Source organism: Neodiprion lecontei, chromosome 2, assembly GCF_021901455.1.
Source record: "Neodiprion lecontei isolate iyNeoLeco1 chromosome 2, iyNeoLeco1.1, whole genome shotgun sequence".
In the NCBI taxonomy this organism is placed as follows: Eukaryota; Metazoa; Arthropoda; class Insecta; order Hymenoptera; family Diprionidae; genus Neodiprion; species Neodiprion lecontei.
This window is the reverse complement of record NC_060261.1, coordinates 30329580-30357250: the sequence shown is the minus strand read 5'-3', so window position 1 is coordinate 30357250 and position 27671 is coordinate 30329580. Positions and strand designations below refer to the sequence as shown.

Genomic DNA, 27671 nt, shown 5'->3' with positions numbered 1-27671 from the left:
TTGCGCACAAGGACCGAACAATAATCAATAAGTACTTGATAAGAAACCTAGTTATTTTACATTTTGTCAGTATTACAGAACGGAAAATCGATTTCAAACATTTGTTTTGTAAAAGTTTTATTCATGAGTAATGTCATTCTACTACGTATATACATATCTTGTTGTACCACTTTGTAAAATCATTGAATATATTCATGTATGATACCGATGCGTGTATAAGTTGATACATACATATACCTACATAAATGAACTATTTACGAAGTAATACCGTTTCATATGTACGATGCATCTCAAGTGTTTAATATCGGATTATGAGAGTTATACATATTGTAGCACGCTGCCGTTCTCAGATCTCACCGTCAATTTGAATCTAATATCATCGTCGTGATAAATCTTTCTTGGAGTACAACGGGAACACCGAAATATTAGTCTATCGAGATATAAGTGTAATTGTAGCAAAACGAACTAACCACTATTTGAACAGCAATAAGCTTACGTATAATATGTATGTATATAATAATCAATTACTAAATATATAACAATTTAAAATATTACCAACTTCAAAATGGGAATTATATGAACGATATCGTAAATGAATTTGGCCAAATATTTGGACTTGGGTATGATGAGAGCGAAGAAAACAAACTCACAAATAATTAGCTAACAAATTGCATATCTTTGGATATATTAAATATACATACTACATAAATGCTATCCTCGGAAAGAAATCTCGCCGAAGCAATTCACGCAAACTGGCCAGTAGACGTTTTCGAGTATTCTCAATATTCGAATAATGGTAAGATTTGATGATGCAGCATGGGATCTGAGGTTGCTTGCGTTACAAGTTTCAGCTCACACTTTGGACTAGAACATTGTGACATCACAAGTCACCATAGAGACAAGGTATCCAGCAGTCTTGGCAGTACTCGCTAAACTAATTATGGTCTTTCATGCCAAAAATTTTTATCAATTAAACTATTAAAATAACAAATAAGTCCAGATTCTGGGCTGCCAGAAAAAAAATTAGAAAAAGAGTATACAATTGCTAACAAAACCAACATTCCATACATTCACAACTTTGTTAAATATTATACCTCCATTATTCTATATTCGGTAGCCTGCAGTGCTCAGCAGTGCGCCTGGTATCGGGTAGCTCGATGAAAATAACAATGCATGTACAGGTATTGCATTTAATCCAAGCTCTGCATATCTGACCATGTCATGCAGACTCAAGCGACGGGCTATGAGGTGGTAATATATTTTACATGATAATGGGCACCATTTTTAACTCTAAATTTTCTAAATCGTACGAATCTCTTCATCCGCTGAATAGACAACTGTCGATAAATAGAAAATAACACATAAAACACCGTTTGGAAATTAACTGAATAGTCAATAACCTTGTATAACTCCTTGTATAATAACAATATATTCAAAATCAACGTACGAAATAAACTACGGTTGTAAAATTAATATGCTAAATAAGAGGGACTTTCCACGGTTTCGTGCATCGGTGATACCGATATTTTGGTGAAATAATCAAGCAAATTTCAACACTTATAATTATTTAGTATTATATACAAGTCGAATCAGTTAATATACACTCGTACATGAACGTGATATCCAACGACTGGTTTACCATGACGAAAAATTTTGTTTATGTTTTCATCACCTTGCCAAGTCGATAATTAAACCACGTACATGGTGTTAACTTATGTGCGGTAAACGCAACTACAAGGTTGACGATGAGTCGATTTGAAAGTCAACTGACATTAATTTCGTAGAAATTGATAAGTCAACACTTCTAACAACTTTCGGAGTAATATAATAAGTATGGGTTATAATAATACCGGCAAATGCAAACAGATCGAATTCAAGAAAATAAAATTCTGATCCCATAGCATTTGAATTTTTTCAACATTAGAATTCTATGACATGTATATGCTTTAACATTCAATCACATTCTTCTGCAATATTTCATTAATTTCTCGATTAATATTGTAAAGTGATAAACGTATCGCCTATCCCCGTCGTAATAATTAACGGTGATAAAAGTGATGGACATTCATTTCACTGTACGAAAATCAAGAGAACATGCAATCTGCAATAAACCGCAGAATGAATCAGTTTATACTTCTTGAAATTCGTACTCGACCACTGGGGTATTCATAAAAATAGGTGCGGTACGATCTCATTTCGTCCGCAATCGATTTCAGGTAAAAATGAAATTATTTTATCGGATAACATTCTAGTCGTCACTGTCCACATAATCATCGCTATCTCCGCTATCATAGGGCATTGTTTTCAAACCTTGACGGATCAAAGACGCCTGAATTTCGTCGGTGAATCCCTGGTGCCCGGTAACGTCAGAGACGAGAGAATCGACGTCTGCATCCACAGTTTCTCTGCCAAGTGTATCAAGATTCGGTGATGGCACATCTTCGTTTGAGGACTCATATAACCTGTAATAGGAGAATAAGTCAGATTTGTTACAAAAGTAGTATGTATGCATTTCACTGATAAGTCTATATAGAACAAGCGATGGGTTGATTTTGCTGGTAAAATAAATTCAATATTAAATAAATTAAAGTAATCTTTGAGTGAGATGTTTTATAAGCATCATTATTGAGTAATGTATTACAGAAGCTGAAAAACGAGGAACAACAAAACCAAAAAGAAATGCTAATAAAATGTCAACGTGCGGTTAGCGCTTTACATAATATATAGGATTGTATAACTGCGGCATTGCTATGTGTTTGATCACGTGCATCTTTTGCAAAAGAACATGCACATTTCGTTTACTTACTCAGCTGCAGATGATGGTTACATTTCATCATCACACAGCCTGGAACAAAGGCATCGCATATCGTCATCATAAAAGGTTAAAACCAATCCGATATCATGACATCCGTTTACAACATATTAACCAATCATATCCTCGCAAAAAAAACTACCATCATGCCCCAGGATAAAATCACTCGAAACAAAATATCGCGTACATTATACCTGTCTGTATAACGTTTATTTATTCGTATTGCGATCAAATAAAATTGAATAATCTGCCGAGTTGTACAGCAGGGGTTTTCTCTTTACGCCAAATAACAGTGGAACGGGATATAAACGGTTAACCCCGCTAGGTATACGATTACAAACGTTGCAATCATCAAATGTATCAACAACACACATAGGTATGTGTAATATCACAGTTATACCTATGCATGTATAACACAAGTTGCGGGTACCAACAAAAATTGTTGCAACGATAAGCGAATCAAATACTCACATCTGTTCATTTTGGTCATTCCCACTTTCCTCGGCAACCAAAAGCTCGTACTCCTCGGCTGCGAATCGATCCCAATCGGACAGCTATTGTGGGGTAGTTGAATTTTATTAATAGAGTGGTAAAAAAATAAAGAAACGATTTATTACAGCAAATGATACGTACCTCATGGCCGTCAGCATCGTGATCGCGAGTCGAGGCGAACGGATCCCTTTGTTCGTGATCCAAATATTTCTCCAGGTTGAAGAATGTGTCGAAAAATATTGACGTCATTTTACACCTCTTGAGATCACTCAGGGATATTTTACCAGGAATCGTAGGATGTATCATATCCAGCATCTGATTAAAGTAACGAATAAATAAACATGAGTACATAAGATGGGCACTTTCCGAATTACATTTATTTAGGAATATAGGATTTTTGCAAATGCCTGTTTTTGTCACAAAATAATATGCGCTCACAATCGATGGTTCTGCAGAAAAAAAATGAATTTTCATTTATTTACCCATTTTGAACAGAACGCGAAATCTAAACCCATCGTACCTGGCAGAGACAATCTTCAAAGGGCAACGTTTCGATGCCGATTGCTTCCATCCGATGAAGCTGCTCTTCGTAAAAGTATTCTAATTCGTACATTGAGAGATATCCATCCCCGTCTAGATCCATACACCTGTGTGTCAAGTCAAGATTTTTATGGTTTCCAGTTACTGTTTTCTCCCGTTTTTCCATCAACAGGCGATCCATTTACGTATTGCATTTGTGACAAGAATTTACTCTATTAGGATACAAACGAATTACCTAAACCAATACTCTATCGCAGTCGGATGGTTCTTGTCCTCTTCGCTGAGCAAAAACCATACAAATTCCGTATAGCTCATCTTGTTTTCACCGGGCTGCTGCTGCGACTGTTGATAATTATGATGCTCATCATTCTCATCATCGTGGAGGTCATGGTTATGCTTATGATACTGTTGAATGTGCTGCGATCCAGAAGTCCGTACACCACCGCGAGTTACGGCACCGCTGAATATTCGTTCAATCATTCTCGTTGACAGAGCTAGAAAATTGGACAACGACATTAGAAATTGGCGGTTGAAGATAAATTAACTCGTAAGTTCGATACAACGATATAAAATCCTTTGACTCATGCCTTATGTGATACCGGTAAGCTGATGTAGAAAAAAAATTTTTGCAAGTTTGGATAAGAAAAAAGTCGAGCATAATAATTCACAATAGAAGATTTTCGAAAAATCTTCATATGAAATAATATCACGCAAGTTTTACTTATTACTTATAAAAAAAGACCCGTTCGAATTGTAGTTCCTTTGCGCGATGCGAATAGTGGTCACAGAATTGCTCCAATACTTTTCTGCTCTTTGTCACGCAGCGAAGTGAAGCTGAATTTGGAAAAGAAAAAAATCGAACAAAAAACTATCGATTACGTTTAATCACGTCCGCGTATCTTGTGTGACAACTTTTTCACTCGATGAAGCAAAAAGCTTTCGCACGTGGTTCACTCGATGTGAAATTCTTTGGACTTTCGATAAGCTGTTTCACCCATGCTTGGAATACTTCTCTTTCTAAAGTTATACAAGTGGAAATTAATAGGTGACCTTTAATTTGCATCGATAATCGTGGCGACAATGATCAGTTCATTCGCTAATATGCTGTCACTTATGAAAGATCTTATCGCGTCCCTGCTCACACTCTCACCATTGTCGTTGTGCCTTGTAAGATCCAATTTGTCGATAAAGAGGTCATGGTCTCTATCAAGTTCCCAAAACTTGCAATATATAACGTAAAAATGCTCGTAGCTGAAGTACGCTGTGACGTGATTAATGTCCTCCTCGTGTTCCAGGACCGATATCACTGCCAGTAAATTACTTCGTCTCAGCTCAGAGACAGATATTTTTCCACTCCAACTTCGATTTACGGAATAAAAAATTCTGGCCACAACCTGCAACAAACAGAATCGATTTTTCATACTCGAAATATTGCAGTGAAACATTTACGCAATAAATCGTGAATACATTCGTCCACATAACTGATACTACAGTACAGATTGTCGGTCGTCGCGATTTTCAACATTTTCCGATCGAAAAATGTTCCGAATAACTCCTAGTTCAGCAAATTTCATTCCGTTCAGTTTTCTCTAAAATGAAACTTCGTACGATACTTTTTTCAATACATGCTGAAGTAACTTCTACGACAGTTTTATACGATTGGCAACGGTATATTTCTGACCCGATTTCTCGCCTGCGCGAAGACATTTCACCCAGACGATGGGTGTGGTGTAAAGTCAAAAGACGTCCAAAAGACTGTCTCTCGTGGTACAAAAATAGTTGTCCGTCCAGAAGATGCCTTTCAGTTCTAAATACGTCTTTTAGAGAATCATTTAACGATGCAAGAGAGGTCCCGACCAGCACGGCTTCGCTGGGGTCTGCAATTCTTTTGGAGTGTTCAACCGGTCGGTAAATTTCGAACTTATGGTACGTGAGCTTCTCATTTCAAGAAAGTAATTGATAGATAAAAAAAATTGGAATCAATTTACTACGCTTCAAATCAAAATTGCTGAGAAATCACGTTGACCTGCAAGTGAAGTATCAACGCCGGTTAGCCCATAATTACCGTGTGAACGTATCGAGAATGAAATTCGGTGGCTTCCTTGAGGAACGTCAGTCCAGGATGCGTTTCAACGACGTCTTGAACCAGAGGTATCAAATCCTCAGGAATAATGGAATCCCTCAGTCCGCGTGTCGTCATTCTAACAAATCTACTAGCTGCGTCGTGATACGAGTTCGACCATCTGTGGAATCAGGATAAAATCGCCGTTTATAGAAATGTATAATTGTGACTTTTTATCTACGTGCGGTAATTACATCGAATCTGCAGGATGTTATTTAATTACAATGACATTGCGTCGACCCTTTTTTATACTCGTCGATATACATATTATAAGCTGTCGGTTTAGCATTTCGCAACTCACTCTTTCCAGAATTCTAAGAACATATTCTGGTCGACGTAGGCATTCTTATCACCCCCAGACGCAAGGAAGAGCGGCACTTTCCAATACAGAGGACAGTCGCAAGCCTGAAGCAAGTCGATAATATTTGTTATAACAAATACTGTACTGTTATAACAATACGATACAAATATTCGATTTTTTTATTGAAAATAATATCAATGCACTTCTGAATGAAAAAACGTTTCTTCTGTATCGAAATCTGTGGAATGATTTCCTTCAGAGTACACTCTGTAAGGTGTACGTTAAAATATCGCACCTTGGTGATTATGTGGAACTGAGTTTTGGCAGCTCGGTGTCCAGGAAGACTCTGAAATGCGGCAGATATTCGAACTAGCGTAGCATCCAGCTGAGACGTCGGTATCGGTTTTCCACCAGGAAAGTAGAATCTAATCAAAATTAGTCGTGACAAGATTAAAGATAGATAAATAACCCTCAATAAATAGACAAATTTTGTACTTAAATTATATTGATGTATAGTGTTCGTAACGTAGACAGAAAGTCGCAATAAATTCTCCGAGCGACAAAAGTGAAGACGTAAACGTGCAATCTTAACATCGCATAACGCGAATAGTTCAAGACTTTCAAGCTGTAGCATACTAATTTATTGTGATTTCCATCAAATCTTCCGTTCCTCCTCTTGTCATTATTATACGATACACGTATCCAGGTAGGGAAAGAAGATGAGTCGACTGACACGAACGAGAAGCCCCGGGTATGTGCAAACTTATACGTTAGATATACGTATACCTATACGTGATTAAATATCTCATTACCTTGGTATGTGTACATTCCGATTTGCCTTAACGTGCCTCTGTAGCGTTGTGTGAGGCGGCAGGTTCTTCTGCGTCTGTGTCTTTTCCCTTGCGTAAGTCTGTAATTATGCAAAATACGTGAAAAACAAGGAAAAACAAAAGATAAAAAATAATGAACACAGATATTATAAGTAGACAGGTAGGTAGATATATAGATGAAACCAAAGCAGCCTACGAGCCATGATAGAATATGTTTATTCAAAGTTTTGTAATCGTCTATCATAGGAATCTCGTAACTTATTCGTGAATCCTTTTCTTTTTTTCTCCTTCTGTCTGAACGAGTGAATATTTGTCAAACTTTGACATGTTCTGTATAAAAACACACACACACACACATACACACATGAAACTTACGCTATTAAACGTGCATGAATTTCTTTCCTACTGTCAACCTATCGGATATGCAAAAAAGAAAAAAAAACAACTAATCATCCTAATATCTCGCTACCTAACCAGATGTAATTATACATTCCAAATCTTGTCGCGATAAATCAATCATCCACTTACACAACATACTAAGCCTATTGTAGTAATTTTGATAACAAAGCTCAAAAGCTATAGAATAATTTTTGTATTTAGGCATCGTCATATATGGATATAGGTATAATATATATTAGCAGTGTACCGCACCCACCGTAATATGATTATCGGAATTGAGTTATGAGATCGCGGTCCGCTTCCTGCGACCGCATGTAATGGCATAACGCGGCATTATGACGATACGTTGTTACTTGTATGTATGTCATAGGTATAATATCGTAGTGTAAACATATTACGGTCAAGGGTCAAGACCTGGCACGAGTTGCGAGTACAATTCATTCACGGCTGAACGAGCAGCGCAGCGCATGACAGCGCGGATACGCCAATCACATTGCCAATTGCCAATTGACATTGCGAATTTGACCGCGCCCTTATACACGGACGATTGTTCGAGGTTGCTGCTTATTACGATTCCGTTGCGTGAGGCACACCTAGGTGGGTGCGTATGCGGGTCCTTGATACACGCCGATGCACGCATACGCGTGTGAAGGAAAAAAGGATGAAGGGAAAGCGAATAGGTGGGAAAAAGATAAAACAGTCACGTAGGTATAGAAGAGGAGTCCGATTTAAGACGGTTTCTCGACCGCGTGCGTGGCCTGGCTGTAATGCCAAGCATATACATATATTCAATCGTACCCAAAAATTATATTGCCAGTAATGAAACAACGTCGTAGCTTCCTCGCAATAATTTAACGTAACTTTATATTGAAGGTAAAGATAATTCGCCAAGTGTTTAATTTGTATGATGACTTTGCACGTTGGCGCTTCGGATACGTAACAGGATTTTTTCAATCGATTAAAAATTGTCGAGCTCTGACAGCAAACTGGAGTTTCGGCTTTTAATGATTTTAAAACTCGCGATAGTTGGTACATCAACAACATAATAATGATGGTCGATTATATGTATATAACTACTCGAGAATAAAATTTAGCGTCCATAAAATATGCTAAAAAAGTAATCTTCTACTGCGGAACATGTACATATGGCACGTTGCGAATATCGTTAGGTAAGTGTTTTTTGGAAAGGTCATTTCTGTTCATTTGACTGCAGTATATTATGCATAGTTATAATAGTGACAGGCGACGATTTCGCGAGTAAAAGATAGGCAGGTTGGAAACAATTTTTCTTATAAATACCCAAAGTTCACATTTAAAGAATGTCTTGCGCACAAACGTTCGATACGCGATTCGCCGGCTCGTTCTATTTTTTCACCGCAGCTTTCCGAAGAGTTTTCACTGTGAACTGTTCTCCATGCGTTGCTTGCCATGTACATGCTACCCGCTAACGATACTTTTGACCCGAGACACAGTTCTCAAGCTTTGTCATCGAGGTCAAATTTTATGATTACGCGTTCAATATTAATATTGATTTTAATATCCCCCCTTCGATATAAACATATCAACGTATAAATTTAGCCAGAACTGACAATTTATAAAGACATTTGTTTTTGCTTCGAATTGTTCTCAAAAAAGCCTTCCAAAACAAAGTAAACAATTTTGATCGCAAGTCGCAACTTTGCCAAAATGGTATCGGTGGCCAGAAAAATCAACAAGTAACGCGTCGCGCAAGCACCGGATGATATCTAGTTATTTAGACTTTGTTGAATCTGATTGAAAAATTGCTTATGCGAACGGAGGTGTTGCTCTATAACGGAACAATGAAAGTAGTTGAACGTGTGTACGAGAATCCATAAATAAATTTATGTAACCATTGAGAGAAAAATACTTTCAAAAGCAGTGGAATTGATAAAACCAGGATCGAATATGGTAATTTGTACAAGCAAAAAGGTATAATTACAGTGTAAAATTGGAGCGTATTATCTGGCTGCATGATACCGTGATACTGTAGATGTTAAAGAAACTGATCTTATTTATTCATGGATGCAGTCGCATATCGTGTATCGATAATATACGTACACAGTCATCATCATTACTGATCGTGGGAGTCAGCGTAGCCGATTTTCCGTAATAACTTGCGAGCTTCGCGTGACGAATGAATCGAGTGTGTGTAAACTTTCGTTTTACAAAGAAAATTCGCTTTTGGCTCTCCGTGGAGAACTTGACGTAGGCATGCAGAGAAAGAACTGCACGAGTCGCGTTTTATAGTTGTTCTTGGTGCAAGTTAGCTTAACGGGGCAGAGAGTTGGAAGAAGGCAACGGAAGGCTGTCGAGCGAGGCTATATTTGGTGCATCCAGAAATATCGCCTATCTATACATATGCGCGTATGTGCATAGATGTAACCACGTCAGATGTGTACGTAGGTACATACATACACGTATAACGTGTAACGTACACGCGGCCAATGTGGAAACGTCGTGTAAGCCCGACGCTTTCTTCATCGTTGCACCTTGTATAGTGTGAACCCGCCTCTTGAGCTGCAACACTGTTATACACGATTTTGGAATTCGATAACGGGAAATTATGTCGCGCTCGTCAAAGTTTGAATCAATTTATTTGAAATAAACGATCGTTGGTCAAGTTAATCCATGAAAATTGAAGTGCCGCTAAAAAGATCTCAAATTTACTACGAAATGTGTATATGAATTCAACTATCCCGAATTGTGTGTCAATTTTTTAAAAACGGCATCCGACAAAGAGTCGAAACATTTATACGGTTGAATGAACTTTCAAACGTTTCCTGGTCATCTACATACAATAATGACGATATGATTGAATCTCATTTGAATGGCACAAAAGTTCTGCATCAATTGCCCGAATTGACAATTGATTCGTAAAGTTTTCGAATATATTATAACAAGCTTATATAAATCATGTGTACGTATAGTTGATAATCCATAGCAGACTGTAACTTCTTTTGTAAGTTCATTCGCACCAATAACACGTGCCGTGTGAACTTCCATACGTATGTACAGATATATCATGCAGGTTTCGGTAATTTGGCTGGCTCATACGTTGCACGCGATTGATTTTATGGTGGCAACAATATCGATAATATCTACAAACCACTTTTTTCATATCCGAAAATCCCGTTACAGCGTCGCAGATTATATCGCATCGAGTAACATTCTATGATTTTTAAACACAAGATCAAAATTACCATATATTTGAATAATACACCTGTAGCTGCTCATACTGGTACCGATATACACGCAAATTTTCTGCAAGCATAATTTAATTAATTTACCTAAAGCTTGAAACCGTCGTAAAATAACCATGATTTTGTTCCAAAACCATTCTCCGCGATATCTTCTCATAAGTTAGTCTGAAATCCTAAAATCGATTACCTAAATTCAAATTTATCTCTGTAATAATTCCATTTTCGTATGAGCTCGAAAAATAAGTGTCAATATAAAAAACATTTTTCTCAGGCATATTAAGTAGAGAGGAGCAATTTTTACTACAGGATCTCTTTTTCCTTCAGGAATATCACATCCAGGGATTTTTCATCAATTACAACGTAAATCATCGGTAAATCTAAAAACCTGCTGTACACATATCTACACCATCATAGAAGTATGAGAAGACAAAATTCACTTGTATCTGATGTAACAATTTATCCAAAATCTTGAAGTGTCACAAAATCTTTGTATGATTAGCAATTGTTCTTGCATTGTCATCGTAAACAGAAAAGCTTCTAAACCATTATATCAGCCCAGTAAATCACTATGTCATTGTCGGTATGCGTTGAAAACAATAGAAGGTTTCACTACGAGTATACCTAGTACGTTAATATACGCAAGAAAGATACTACGCGGTGTATGAGCGTACACGTGGTAATTCACGGCGACGTGGAAAGTGCGACGAGACGTTACTATACAAGTCCATAAAACCTACACCGTCGTAGCCGTGCGTAGTCGACCTACATCCATGCATTACTCAGCGTAATACATACATACATACATGTATATATAATCGGTATATAAAGACGGCGTGACAATTATCGCGAGAAAACAAAGGGATCGAAAAAGAGAGATGAGATCTCGAAGGTAAAGATGAAGAGAAGAGAAGTGGAAACAAACCATCACAAGGTGGTACGTATTATAATACCAAACGTATGAGCAAACATGTACCTGCGCTTTGCTCTGGACCTCGTGCCCCGTTCGCCAAGTGACAATAGCCGGTTGTCTGGGTCCTCGTTTGTCCAGTAGCAGTTCGCTGGGGCATTTTTCGAATATGAGAACTCTCTCGGCGACCGAGCCCCTCGTTAAAAATGGCCGGACCGGGTTGTTTCCGGTTCCGGTTGCCGCGGCTCTGATGTGCTGCCTCTGTTGGGTGGTTAGCTCGGGATGAGGCACCAGTTGTTCAAGTCGAGGCCTAGATGGTGTGCCGACTCTAGGACCCCAACGCGACGTACTCGCGAGGTCCTTTTCGTCCTTGGACTCCCTGTCCTTCGCATCCTCGACGTCCCTCTCCTTACCGCCGTCAACATCCTTGCCCTGTGCGGCAGGTTCGAACTTGGTCCTCGCCGTGGAAACCAGCTGTTCCGTATGGTTCGCCGCCGCACCGTCAATGTCGTCCTTGCTGCTGATGGTGTTGTTGTTGTTGTTGTTCGTATTTTCATTATTGTTGTTGTTATTCATACTGCGACGATGGTGATGATGGTGATGGTGGTGATGGTGGTGATGGTGGAGCGGATGACCCGCGTTGTTGTTCAAACTGCCAGCGTTCCGCTGTTCCTCGAGCCGTTTCTGAGTCGGTGGATTTTGCTGGGCTGCCCTGTACCTAACCTTCGCGTAATCCACCATCGACATTGTCGACAGGTCGTCCTTGCTGAGGGACTTAGGTTCCAGGGTAGCGTTGGCCTGGACAGGGACGCCGATCCCCGATGCTGCGAGACTCGAGCTGTGTGCCAGGATGATTGGCTTGATCGGGTCGACCTTCGGCTTCTCCTTCTTGATGGCCGGCTTCTGCTTGGCGACCGCATGATGTTCGACTGGCCGGGGTTCGAGGGGTTCCTCGGGGATGATGACGCCGGTCATCAGAGCGTTTATCAGCCGTTCTTCCTCCCTGGCAACCTCATCAGCGAGGCAGTTCTTCGCGTTGGAATCGCCGAGGGTTGGAACAGCGTCCGAAATAATGCTCGCCGATTCTCTGGGTGGTGATTTCGGAGATTTCTCATCCGCGACGGAGACCGCGGCCCGATTACCGCTTTCGAAGACCTTGGCGGAGGTCTTCGCACCCCTCTTCGCCTCGCCGTTCGAAATTTTATTCTTCAACGGCCAGGTGGTGAGTCCCGACATGTTGGCCGCGGCTGAGCCGGTCGATCCGTTGCCCAAGGCTCGGTCCTGCACCCTGCAGGACACTACGCTGGACGGCCTCTTCTGCTGGACGACGATCCTAGCGGGCGTCAAATCTGCCGGAAATGTCGTCTCGATGGTCTCGAGGAAAACCTCATTGTGATGTGCCGGGGTTGATTTTGTGCTCGGCGATGCCTGCGGCCGCGTTATCTCCGCGGGTTTGTTAGCGTAGGGTGCGGGCGACGGGGACGGCGACGCGGAGCCGCTCTTCGGCTGAACCTGAAGAGGTTTGACGGCCGGCGTGGTCGCTGCGGTTGCAATCTTGACGGGCGATGATTGGGACGTGGAACTGTTGCGTTCGAACTTCTGGAGTGCGAACTGAATCGAGGAGGGCAGCACCTTAGACGGTGATTTCTGCCGTGAGGCAGCCAGCCTCGCCTTGTCCTCCACGACGAAGTTGTTGACCAATTTTTCAAGCTTGTTATTGTCCAAGGTCGGAGCCTGGGCCAGCAGCTCAGCGGCTGTTGAGGGATTCTTATTCGGGTTATTCTGCACCCCGGGCGTCAGGACCGAGTCGAACTTATCAGCGGCGGTAGCGTTGCTGTGACAATTGAGAATCTCGGTTGGTGCAAGACCGCGGCTCTTCCAGGTCTGGTAAATCGCCTCGGCGTGGTCGCTTATCTGCTTTGCTATCGCCGCTATGTCCTCCTCGCCCGTTGAATCCGTCGGAAACTTTTGTCTCAGATCGTGTTTGGCTGTTGCCGCCATTATACAACCCGGTAAACCTCAGTGTTAAGTACTATACACTTCGCGTGCCTATGCATATACCTGGAATGCAATACTGTCGTTATCACGGGATGCGACTCCCAATCTGCAGTCGTCGTCTTCCTCGGTGTTCAGCCTGCGGGGCGTCGATGATGCCGTCCTCGGCATCGTTGCACCGCTGACACTTTCAGCCCTCGGCTAGTTTAATCTCCTCCGGTTATCCCCTTGCTCGGAAACACAAATTACTATTATCATCACTCGATATCACACTAAAAAATCACCCGACCTGCACACCGTCGATTATTACTGTTATTATATTTTTATGCGATTATCCGAACCAGCTGGTAGACCAGTCAATCGTGCACCCCTACATGTTCACTGTTTCCCAACGTAAGACGCGCACTTGAAGACTGTTTTTGTTTTCTTCAACACGAGGTGACTCTAGATGCACCGCAGTATCCCAGCAGGAAAAGTAATACAGCTGTTGGGGATTTTCTCAGCTTCGGTGTTCAATTCTCGACGAACGAACGACACCTGCAACGTGAGAAATGAAGAGAATTGGTACATAAACGTGACAAAGTGACGACGACAAACATGACTTCAGAATTACGTAACGACTGTAACCTTTTTATACGTGCTAGTATAACGGACTGAATAAATCCTCTTTCCTATAAATCAGCTGAAACAATAATTATAAAATTATTCCGGTAACTTTTCCCTGGTAACGGTGCCGTCTGTTTCATACTAAACTGCGTCAAAGCGCGACAGCTTATCGTTCGCGTACAACATTTTCGTTATACAAATTGCACAAAACTTTGCTCGCACATATAAGCGCTTGGAAGTTTTCGTTGTGCGCAAGCAGTCATCGAGGTGCATTGACAGAAGCAGAGACAGTGAAGTTACGTGTATTTATAAATCGTATTGAAATTTATGCGGCAACTTCAAGTCACAAGTTCCCGACACGTGACTGTGCTGCATCTTTGGAGACTTTTGAAGATTAGTGATTACGATCACGTAAGTAACGACAGCGTTTCAAGTTGGGCTTAGAAATCTTATAGTCAAGTATACGAAAGTGCATACAGCGATGTAAGAATCGCTTTATCTTTTCGCGTTTATCTTGTCAACCGAAATCTGACCGTAAAAATTTTTCAATTAGATAGAAAAACTGGGAACGTATACGTATAACAATTACTCGCATGTGTATCGTAATTGAGTAAAGAATAAAAATGCTCATATATTCATCGCGCACTTGATCTACTGGTCGAATAGAGAAAAGCAATCAGCATATCCACGTACGCAATGAAGACGCATAATTATGGCTGATTATGATGGTGGAATTCACTAGATATAATTAATATGTACTTTCAACAGCCTATTAATTTTCCCACCGCGTGTATGAGAGTATCTATTATAATCGACACTCTTCCGTGAAGGCTAACTAACTATCTCGTCCCATATTTGAGGATTCGTGAAACACGACGAATCGAAAGCTATAATTGAAGTCAGTCAAGAATTGAGTTTAATCAAAACCATATCCCCTTGACGTAAAGAAAAAAAAATTTTTAACCCAGAAACCCTACTTAGAAAATAACGATTGTGAATAAATTTAGATCAATTTCGTTGTTGTATAATTATTTCATGTTAAAAATGCACGTCCGACCACTTTTTGTATGAATGAATGCTCCCACATGTTGACGACAGAAACGTTGTACGTATACAGAAATGTGTTAGGTTGTAACCTTGGTTGTACAAAAACAAAGCAGCTATATTAAAAGTTAATTTCAAGAAATAATTTCAAGATAATCAGTTTTAAATAGAAAGAGAAAATTAGTCAGATAATACGATTTTGACATTAAAAGAATGGAATAGTAGTCTGTTGGTTTTTGTAAAATGCTTAGCTAGAGAACTGTTGTTATTATAATTCCTGCTATTTACACGTAACCGATATCGTTGAGTAGAGATTTTTCTAAAAAATAACTGAACTTTTCATTGATAAGTAGCACCGTATAGCACAGTGGTAAATAATTTTCCAACATATCCTGGAGCAATGTTATGCGTTTAAAATTGAATGTGAGTAATCCTTGCTGCGTATAGACGTCGGTTTGCGTTGCGGATGCGTGGATGGACTAATTAAATCGGAAGCACGTGCGTGCGGGCACGTTTCTATATTCCATGCCGCGTTTAAACCACGCAGTCGTCTTCTCTTCCGTTCTGTGTCTTTCACTCGATCCTTATCCTAGTTTCCCTTTGGTGGACACTTCACAGATCCCGACACGCGTTGTGCGTTACAATTATACGTAGGTACCGAAGTTACAAGTCACATACCTGTACGGAACTCGGGTGTATTGTAATTACGACCAAGCATATATAACACCATCGCAACTCGAACTATAATATTCACGCATAGACGTGTCGCTGTCGTAGATATTGGTCACTGATTTCGCCCACGCGTAATTCCTATACCTGTCGAAAGCGTGCGGAACGTGAAACCTCCGCCCTCTTAGCTATGCATACCTGCAGCTACGCGAGACAAACAACTGGCACAACGGCACCGATTATTGCAAGTGAAACCGGCCACCGTTCGTCTGATACATGCGGACTTCTGCACGATGCTAATATGTATCAGAGTAGAATAATCATCTGCGTTATTCCAGTGAACATTGAAATCGTGTATACGTATAATCGAAGGTCTGAACTGCAGCGAATAGGAAGGAATTGAATAACTGCGCGTAATAATGTACGGTGGGTGTATCAATGTTGCGGATATTGAAAAGATAATTTGTGTTTTCTTTTTTTATTTTTTCTACTTTTTTTGCCCGTGCCCTTTTTTCACCGCGTGATTACGGATGTGTGGGTAAACTTGCATTATGATATATACCTGTCAACGTTTGCGAAAGAGATAGATACGGGGGCTTGGTTGGCCTACGCTGGCCTACGCTCGACAAATTGCTATATACATATATTATGCATATGGAAAGGAAGTAAAGCGTAGGCCAGATTTTAGCCAACGAGCAATAAACACACCAACACAAACAGCGAATGCTAATATACCCCTGTTGTACGTGATAATAATATCACAGATGTACGAAATTGATCGCGGTATGCGGATAGTTGGAAGATAATTACGGATGTAGGTGGAAAAAATATTCGCGTTACAAGTCATAATGTTTATAATCGTGAAGATATACCTCGTTGTGTATGTAATATATTTATCTCGTCATGCAAGTTTACAGTTGGATCCGCGAAATCAACCTACGACATGAATATATTCAGATGATTCTTGCGATTCTTGCATGTCTTACAACATTAAAGATTCAGACGACAACGGATTGTTTGTCAGATTTTGCACGTCTCACAAGATCGTCATAATCGTTATAACCGGTCAGCAGCAGCTTGATCATGCTGCAGGTTAGTTAAACTCAAATAAAAACGTCGTTGAATCGACCAAATTTACAGTTATGAGCAACGAAATGAATATTTTAATTGTGCAGTCAGTTCAAGATCTGTTTGTTTAGCAGAATGTTTAATTGGACTATTTAGATCAACTAAACATTTTGTTACACTGCAACCGATCATGAATGTGCTTTTTGTGAGTTAAGTATTGAATTAATTAGCAAAGAAAAAAGTTTACAGGCTCAGGTTAACAGAATTAAAGTAATTTTACGTAAAAAATAATATAAATATGGCATATGATATTTTTTTGTAGTTTTATTGGAAAATATTTGAAATTTTTGATTAGTGTTATTTTTGATCGCTGATATCTTTGAAACGGTTGATCTGAGGAACTTTGATCTTCAAACGTTTTTTGTAGAGCGTGAAATTTCCTACAAATCTCTTTTTTCAGATTGTTGTTACGACGAACCGTTAAAAAGTAATAAAAATTCAAAAATAAAAAAAAAATTTTACCGTGTTATTTAAATGAAAAATAAAGAAATGGATAGAGGCAAACCTTACTATTGATATTAAGAGCTCATATTGGTGCCAAAATTTTTGTTTTTAGTCATACTATCAGTTTTTGGACACCATAAGAAAAAAAAAATTCGTCTTTTTTTGAAACACCCTAATATATATATATATATATATATATATTCATTTCGCCACTCGTGACCGCACATTTAGTTGATCAACGCCTTTTTTTCTCTCAGTGATAATAATTAAAATTTTATAAAAATCATTTGCAATGACGTTCGAACGGTTGCAGTTATCTGCTTTTTAACCACTGCGGCTGTAAATTTGTAGCAAAGCCTCGTAACTTGACGAGTCGCCGGTTCGACACCTTACGACGATATTTGAGAACACAAATTCCACACAAACTGAATCCAACGTATCTGGGACACACCCTGTACAAATGGTGCAGAGGCATAGAAGATTGCCAGCACCATCGTCATCTCGCTTTTCTGTCGTTGGAAGTTCGGGAGTTAAGCTGTATTTAGCTCCGACCGTTTCATTTCCCCCTGAATGTCTTAATATAGGTACGCAGGGGATGCCATGCCGCACGGTATGCCCTATGTATACAATGAGAGAGAGAGAGAGAGAGAGAGAGATGTGGTAGACACCACCAGGCGGTCGGATGAAGGAGAGAAATCTAAAGTGAAATGGATAGGAGAGAAGAGATGCGAATAGGAATAATAGCCGTACACTGTACAGGCGAACGGGATGCGGAAATAGGCGATGAGGAGGAAGAGAAAAGCGGAACCATCGCATGCCCCAGAATCTCGTATCACTGAACAAATCGTACATCCTTATATACTAGAGATAATCTCTGCTAGAGTTAAACGTATACTTTATACTGTAATTTTCGTAATCACAAATGGTAATGCAAGCCGTGGGAAATATTATAGGTAGTATAAATAATTACATTTCATCGAAATAGTTTACGTAATAATATGTATTTTGTCGTCATTACGAATGACTCGTATTATGTAATTATTCGAAATGACCTGCGGTCACGACATCGGGAAATTCTATGTACATGGAATCATCGTTACGTCGTTTCTAAAATATAGATCACAACCAAGTCGAAGGATAACTTAATACCGAGATGTTGAAAAGAATATTTAATAACGTTTGAAATTTTTTCACAACATGCTGACATGCACTTTGCTTGAATCGCGAGAACACAGAGTAATAAAAAAATAAATGCAGTCCAATGCAAGGAGAAGTTTGTTTAGACAAGGACAAGTTTAATAGCACTATACTATGTTTCTAGGTTCCTTAAAATCATTTCATAGGCATATGTGCATGTATCAAGTTACGCACGTTATATCTATGCCTAAAATAAGAATGTCGTGTTAATCGCGAAATTAACTGCAGATTAATATTGTCGGCTTACAGTTTTCGGACATATTCATCAAAAATCTTGATACAAATATTTTATAGTCTGAAACTCTAAACAATGTAAATACACACATACGTACATACACTCCGAATTTATCCGTAGTGAAAACAAATATTCTGCAGGAAATTAATCGTTCTTACGAGAAATCTTATTCCAAGTTATCCATGGTGCACAGATGCGGCATACATATACCTATGTAGTAAATACATGACGTATACATTCATATACGGCGTGCCTATAAAATGTTATACATGTATAGTCGTCGTCGTTCGACGAATTGGATAACGATTGTACTTTTAAAGACCTATATTATGCCATGTCTATTCGTGCGCGGACGAGTCTTGCAAAGGCAACCGCAACCTGAGTACACAATACATGACAATCACACAAGAACGTGGTTGTCGAATTGCGTCAGATAAATTTTTCACCAATGTCTCGTAAACGAGTTATGTCCTTTATTTGCTCTACTACACTTTGAACATCTCTTCTTCACTCCTTTGAAAAGTATCAAATTTATAGGCTGCGTTCCGAAACTAGATGGCAGTTCTAAAACACCGTAGGAGAGAGGAAGATCTGAAAAGATAAAATAATAATTTCTAAAGGCACCCTTAGTCGGCACAACTGCGAGAAATTCTCGTTGATAAGACACAATCTCTAGCAATTTGTTTGTTTTCCTTCCTTTTTTTATTCAAGTTGGTACGCGTATTAATATGCAATGCGCGTTTGTGCACAAGTGCAATGTACCCAATGCGGTGTATGAACCCACTAGTGTTAAAGCACGTGATATGCAACGTCCAGGGGGTCAAAAGATGTTAAATATCGCGGTTACAGAATAAACGCGAAATTCACGAATGGTGTTAAACTGACGCGACGTTCTGACCTTAATTCAACGGAGTTTATATTAGGTACGGTACTAAATTAATTACAGCCGTAATTGATGTTAAGATGACATTAGACGTTCCCCAGTACCGCCTATATTCTATGTATATATGTATACGAGCCGGTGAATCCCGTTCGCTACGATGCAGGGTTTAATAATCTTTTCACGCCACGCCTCTGTCCGCATCCGGTCTGCATCGCTCATCCGCGCGTCTTAAAAATATCATATCACATATTTCAATTAATGCTTCGACATTTTTTTGCGCCTTTGAGGGCATTTAGAAATGGCGATAATACCACGATCAGCCTGAGGAATTTAAAGCTAGCAACCAGAATTGGCAGGCAAACGGTCTAATATTCATTCGCATAAGGCAATGAAGTTCGAAAATCAAAATTTTGTGAAATACCTTGAACCCCCGATACGTTTATACAATTATGAGAATAAAATTGAACTACATTTTTCTATTTCCAAAAAGTTTAACACGTTTTGCTGCTAACTCTGGCTGCTAGCTTCAGTTTCATGATAATTAACCGTATAAGACGATATTCCGATGAGCGAACAACTTCCCGTCGAGACAACTCGTTGTCAGATAAGTGCAAATGCAGTAATTGTTGTACAAATATGTTGATGTTCGTGAGGTCAACGCAATTATGTAGTTTTATGATAAATCGTTAAGTAAGAAGTCTAGGATTGTCTGAAGTTCGCTAAAGCGTAATGGAGCATCAATATAGTCGTAATTTGTAAAATTAACTACTTAAAAATTATTATAAAGTTGTAAAATAGTGATTTTTCTTGTAAAATTTTGATTTGAATTATAAATAAGATTCTGAATCATTAAATTGAAATCCATTTGTTTTTCAAAAGAGTTTATCTGCGTCAGATGAACGGTTCGATTTACACGTAACGCATATTGGCTAAAATTGCGAAACCCAATATCGTGAACATGGTGGGAAATAAAAAAAAAAAAAAGAAAATAAATAATCAAGATTATTTTTACAGCTTGAAAAAATGTTTATTGAAATACAGATATTGAAAGTTGTTAAAAATTCAAAACGATACAGCTGATAATTTACTTTCACGATTACTCGTGACGGGAAGCTATCAACTTTTCCTCTACAGTCAATGCGTATAACCTACTATTATTACACATATTTCATCGTGAATTTCAAACAAAATGCATTAAATCGAATTTCATCCATACGTACACCTAAGAGATTTTCGTGAATTTTTACGACCCGAATTTCGTCGGCTTACATTTGCGGGAGAGGTATTATGATCATAAAAATGAGTACAACAGTGAGTAAATACAGAAATGGGCGAAAGGGATGGGGGGGGGGGGGGGGGGAGATAAAAATAAAGAACGGGATAGAAACGAAGGAATAAGATCCTTTGTTATACATTGTGGGGATTGGTGCCGGCTTCGCCATTGGCATTACATACGTATACATACAGTATATAATATGTATAATACAACGTGTGTACGAGAGAAGAAAATAACGGACGGTGAAGACAGAACGGAGGAAAGGCGTCTGGCTCATTCGGCGTCGTTCGGATAGACAAATGGATAGTGGGGCAAATAGACAGAGAGTCGTCGAGGTATATGTCTAATACGTGAAGGACCGCGGTGGAGGAGATGGTGAAGGAGAAAGAGCAGAATGAGAGGAAGAAGAAGATAGTGTCGCCCGGTCGAAATGATTTACCGTTTCTTCGGCCGATTCCGGCGGTATTCGGGTGCGTTCGGTTATCCAAGAATAACGCGAGCCGCCATATTTGGTAATGCAAGGCGAGCGGCGCTCGCGCTCGACAAAACGAACGCGCGGGAAATCGACGTAAAGATTTCGAATTTCAATTGAGAAAGGTTAAGAACACGCGCTGCTCTCCCACGCCCCCGTCTCACGTACGTGCGCCACACTCGTTATTACAACTCGTACATTCGCTCCTGCCAATTACACGTTTTTTCATCATCATTTTTTATACATTAGGCTTGAAATCAAAGTCAATTATTCCGCATCTCAATTATTTTTATATATTCGGCAAGAGGTGAATTCTACAGAAATTTGCCAATTTATCAAATTACAACTTATATCTGGTGTCCGTTGTTTCATCGATATGATACTAAAACCATAATTTGGTACTGTTACGCCGGATGGCCACCAGATGCTGCTGCGCTCTGCGCGCTCCCACGGCAAAAGTAACGCGGCCGACCGGGTTGTCAAGATCACTAATTTTATAACTGATTAACGACTTTGTCGTATTCTTAGCGTCAGTTTAACGATAAATAAATTTTGTTCAATGTGTTTTGAATTTTGTTTTTTTTACGTACTCACAGGCTCGACTCTAACACTCAATTTAATGCATTTCAATTTACGGAAATATTTTTGACATTATTACAACGTTCAAATGTCAAAACAACTGCCACAATCTGAGTAACCAACGCAAACGAAGGAATTAAAAAGTTCGACGTGATAATTCATTTCTACTTTCCATGTCATCAAAAACTGTGAACACGTAATACAACAAAAATACTAACATGTAACTAAATACATTCATATATGCATATTGTGATAACGATGATTGTTATTTTGATGTATCGATTTAATGCATATGGGCTTATCCCATTTGCTACTTAATAACTAAATTAACTAAAATTCTCCAAACATTTTCAGAATTTCTGCTGCCATGGCCACGCTGCGTGGTGAACGTAATGAATATTCGAAAGAACGGCGACAAATGATGATGCGATGACTGATAACGAAGTGGTCGTACGCACAGAAAGCCACGATAAAACTTCGCAATTTAATTGTGAGAAAATCCTTGCAGGCAAGAATAAAACGCAAGGAACGCACCGCAAGTGAGAGTGACCGAGCGGATCAATGCAAGTAGTGAGCGTTGCGACGTCGCGACGCGATGTTTCTCTGGGCGCCGCGACGGTACAAAAACATCTCAGCCTAGGCTGTGCGCTCGTGCGTAAGGAACCAGCCTTACCAGCCGAATACCTAGTGCGAACATACATCGAACAGCGAAAGCGTTTCGCACAGATCATGTCTGAGCGAGCGAAGACGGTTGTTTGTCAAATCCGAAGCATCTGCGGCACGGAATCGATAATAATTTTTAAGGCTCATCAAATATGCGGTTTTTCTTATACCCATCAGGTTTCGATGTGAAATATGTAATGAAGATTCGTACCTAGACGCGAGGGCCGTTGAACCTCAAATTCCACGGCCGGTTCTCTGCTCGCATGATTTGCATTGAGGGCCGTCGAATACGATATTACAGGTGGTACGTTGTTGCATATTTACATAAATTCTCAGTCTCTCGAATTACGTGTAAAATAAGCATACGGTATAAAATTCTACATGACTCGGGAATGTCATGAAGAAAATTATCGCGGTTTGCTCGAACCGTTTCGTGTATAAGTCTGTAAGCCCTCCACCGCATGCACACTTCGTCGAAAAGGTAGAGCATGAGAGAAAAGGCAACAGGAAAACGCATTCGGCTCGACGGTTAAAATCAAAGGCTGCAACTTGAGAAGTCTGTCTAACAAAAATCTCGTAAATATTTGCAGTGTCTCACTTTTGGAATTTTATAACAAGTGCTACTTTGTATACCTATATCTAAATTTCACACCATTGCAGACTGCACGAATGCAGCACATATTTTTGGAAGGGTGCGGTGTGCAGTTCCACGACGGACTACAACGCCGATAAAATAACTCTATAAAGTTTGGTTTTAAATGTTTATGAACTTTCCGTCTAGAGTTAGCGAGCAGCTGACCAAAGATGAAACGAAAATTCAATGAAAATTAACTGTGTTTTAGTCTATGACTCCGGCAAAGCTGCGTAAATCAAGTGGCTAAATTTAGTCTCGAATGTGGTTTACGATGCACTTTTCAAAATTGGCAAGGGGTTAAATCTAATGATGTTCCGTTACAGAGCACGATTAAACCAGCACTATTTATTGAGAAGTAATTATCCTCGAAATAATGTATTTTAAATCAAGCTGCAGAATGATATTTAATCGTGTTAATAATAGGTAATTACCAAATTAACTAGCAAAACTTTGTGAAGGTTATACCTAAGGTTGAAATTTATAATCCTGATACTTGTTTTCGATTTTGCATTTATTCGATGTGATGTGTCTCATTGAACACTCACAAGAACCGTTTTTGGAGATTTTAACTATGTTATTGATGATATTTAATTTATTGACGCTCGATCAAAAGTATCATGTACAATACTGGCATTAAATATGTAAGATGATGCTGCAAAGCAGTAATGATCATTGGTTATTTGCCCGTCTCCTCGACTTTTTCACACAGGATAAATGAATTTCTAGATCTCGACTCTTGCGACTTTTTCTAGACTTCGCATCTCTTCGTGTAGAGCTCCTGATAAGAAAGGTATTATCTACAAACGGACTCCACACATCCGTTTCCCTGTTCGTGATAATTTCAAAATCGTGCCCTCATTTCTCTCGTTGTTTCACTGTAAACGAATTTCTTCAATTGTCACGTTGTGATCAGTAGAAATTCGAAAATTCGTCGAGTTTAGACAATTGGACATCCTGATATTCAAACATTCAACAATTAAAATTTTTTAAACATCATTTCTGCATATACATTTGGCCAAACTTCGACAAGAACGTTGGAGTCTACGTTGTACGCTGCATAGATACATGACATACATACATAAGGTACATGCACGTGAGTATATGACCAACGCGCCCGGTGGCTGGGTGATCCTAGAATAGCTAGTGACCTAAAGGAAAAAGAATACATATATACTTGGGGGACTGTACGAACAACGAGACGAATGAAAAAAGGGATCAAAGCGAGAGAAGCGACGATGCCAGCTTTTGCTCGTAAGTTGTAGATAAAGGTGTAAGTATATTCCAGTAGGTATACGAATAATTCTATCTCGGATACCCAATGAGCACTGAATAGTACTCACATAAAGTATCCATGGTTAATTCCTCACTGATATCCTACGCATTCACCCTGTTCGACCTAAACGAATCGAATAATTCTAATCGATGCGAATTGATGGGCAAATCTTGATCTCTGACTTCGACGTCTTTAAGATCCCGAATCGACTGATTTATTTTTGTTTTGTATGTTATCTGATTAAATTAATTCATATTCGAGTAAGCCTATTATATGATTACCGCTATAGTTGAACAAGATGCCAGCCTGCAACATTAAAGCGATAAAAATGCGAACGTTTCACAATCGAGAAAATCGTTCCAAGCTATGTGCTTGGAATCTCCGAAATAATTACATGGTTGAAAAATTAACAAATTATAAACGGGATTTAGTAACGGGACAATACCGCAACATTTGACCCTTGCCATGGAAAAAAGCTAAGGTGGGGATCACACGGAGACCAAACCTGTCAAGGGACCTAGACACAGCCAGTCAATGAAGGACATAAACGCACGCAATCATCGAGAACGATTGTATCGCAGACTGTCAGCTGCATATTTCTCTCCTTACGTAGGAGGTCTATTACACCGGCTGCACGCGAAACAACAAAGAAGTTCAATTAATCAGGAAAGCCTGTATGATAGGCAGTTGGCTCGCGAACAGAGAAATGCTACGAAACGTGCAAGCTGATTGTCAATCACGTTGTGAGAAATCATTTTTTTGTAAACTCCAATTTTCTTCAGACCAGACACAACAATTCATTCGTACAAATTAAAGGGCCACGTTTCGTGAAGGTTTTGGTTTATCGATCAAAGATAGCTGCGAGCAGTACACAGTTGCATCGAAATGACCAAATTCGCAGATTTTGTATTATATTAGCCACTCCGCTTGGGATGCACTGGAGACATTTTCGTCTTTGAGCGCCGAATCCTGTTACGAAAAATGGATTACAAAATACAGTCAGTGCAGCCGGTGTGTCTGAATAAAAAAAGTCACCGCTATAGTGGAGCGAATCTTGTGCCATGTTGGTATCAAGCGTGCATATCAGCTGTGATGAAAGTAACAGGTTAAAGATCCAAGATACCCGTTGACCAAATCCTGTATCACTTAATCGGATGAACGCAGCTCGTAACGCCCACGGAACGGACATTCGCTGACAAGGTAGAGACACGCGGTAACAAGAGCGTAAGCATGTAAAAATGTGAGTTATAATAAGCGCATTATACATAACATCGTATGTTGCATGAAATTAATAATGATATCATTCCCGCTCGAGGTTCGAAATCTCGGATGTATACGTATCAGGCGCTGCGTAGTGCAATTGCATCTTCAGCTAACGCGAACATTTCGATGATGTGTGAAATTCAAACTTGCAGCTTGGCACGGAAGACAATCTGCAATATGCGTAGATATAAATTGAGAGTTTAGAGACACGGAATGGAAATGGGATTTAGCATGAAAACATGACCAATAGCATGTTTACATCTAAAGTAGCTACCTGCAGTTGTGGTTATATCGATTCTCCACGATTATAATAGGCGTGTATAAGCATATCGATCGCAGATGCAGCCCTCCGAGATATCGGGGATGAGTTATTTTAGTTTACCACGACGTGTCAGGCGCCGAGACTATCGATAAATAAGTTGTAATGAAAGGAACGGGGCAGGGCGAGACTCACCAGTTCGAGTTGCAGATCGGTGCACAGGAAGATTCACGCCTCCGGTCACGGACTCTGGATAAACTTCGGGTCACCCACTGCCGAAAACGAGCACCACACAGACAGCGAGAGCACCTTACGCGTTGTACGGGGAATAATAATAACGTTGACGGTGGATGTATCGTTCATCGAGGAGCCTAATTTTTAAGCAGCGAAATCGTGCGTTACCCGAAGACCGATACGTTTACGGCTATAAATAATCCTGCAGCATCCGGCACCGTGACATATAAAAACATTCGGAACAATCTGGTTTCACGGGAATAAGAACGGGAGCGAGACCAGCGACAACGTCGACGGAGACGTGCATTGACGATAATCTCGCTCTTTTCCACCCTCCAAGAATCAATCTCCTGTCTTCTGTCTCTTCGGAGCACCAAATCGCGTCGAGCACAATTATAGGAATTCGGGGATTCCCGGTTATCGCGATATCGACGTCAGAGCCGTGTTTTCATTTATTCCCGTGTAAATAATAGCACCGACGGAATCGAGGAACGAACGACGAACCCCGCGAGTGGTAATGTCGTTCACTGAACACTCCTAATAGCACCCGACATTGTCGAAATGTCGACAACGACTGAGCTGGCGGCTGCGCAGTCAAAACATACTCGGCCGAAATGTCAAGACGGAACGACGAGGTCTGCGCGCGCCACCCCGAAGCCGTACGCCGAACCAATAAGCCAGTGTTTCTACACCTACTCGTAGCTTATAATTATTTTATTGCATGTTTTTTACTCATGATGTCTTCCTGCGTACAGATGACCCAGTCTATCTCTTCAATATGCTTACCGCTTTCCTCTAGTTTACAGCAATGATGTGTATTTGCGAGGAAAAGTTTACCAGCGCGACACAGATGTTACTTTGGTTGCTAGCCTTTAGGCGAAGGTGACGCTATCAATCGGGCCGAATTATCTAGCTTCAGTTTAAAAAAAATACTATTTCCATAATACTTAGGATGCATTCCGAAATTAGCTCCTAGTGCTGACAGCAAGATTTTATCACTTTTGCGCAGCCGAGTTCGTGACTAGCTCTGCCTCTGTCCTAGGGGGTTTTTAACACTGCTAGCCAGTTTCGGAACGCACCCTTAGCATTTTAAAGATTTTCTTAGTTTTCGAACTTCCATCGTCAAATCAAGTATATAGTTTCAACAACCGATCATTCACTTTAGTGTGCGCGTGGGTGAGTAAATCACGATC

The 27671-nt window shown here is 39.9% G+C and overlaps 1 protein-coding gene across 3 annotated transcripts; it reads right to left on the bottom strand.

Annotated features, from left to right (window-relative positions):
* Positions 1 to 100: 100 nt before the first annotated feature.
* On the bottom strand, positions 101 to 27061 carry LOC107222232. Of its 3 annotated transcripts, XM_046730707.1 has the most exons (13): positions 26440 to 27061; positions 11691 to 14156; positions 7080 to 7177; positions 6563 to 6692; positions 6268 to 6371; positions 5910 to 6087; positions 4995 to 5238; positions 4080 to 4338; positions 3825 to 3951; positions 3446 to 3619; positions 3284 to 3366; positions 2807 to 2845; positions 2321 to 2462 (listed from the first exon to the last, which is right to left on the bottom strand). In XM_046730707.1, the coding sequence occupies exons 2-12, from the start codon at positions 13623 to 13625 to the stop codon at positions 2824 to 2826; spliced, it is 3354 nt and encodes a 1117-aa protein (XP_046586663.1). In that variant the 5' UTR covers positions 13626 to 14156; positions 26440 to 27061; the 3' UTR covers positions 2321 to 2462; positions 2807 to 2823. The 3 variants fall into 3 exon arrangements, with proteins under 3 accessions (XP_046586662.1, XP_046586663.1, XP_046586664.1); XM_046730706.1 differs by lacking the exon at positions 2807 to 2845 and having other exon boundaries at positions 101 to 2462; XM_046730708.1 differs by lacking the exons at positions 2321 to 2462; positions 2807 to 2845; positions 3284 to 3366; positions 3825 to 3951 and having other exon boundaries at positions 3465 to 3619.
* Between the last annotated feature and the right edge of the window lie 610 nt (positions 27062 to 27671).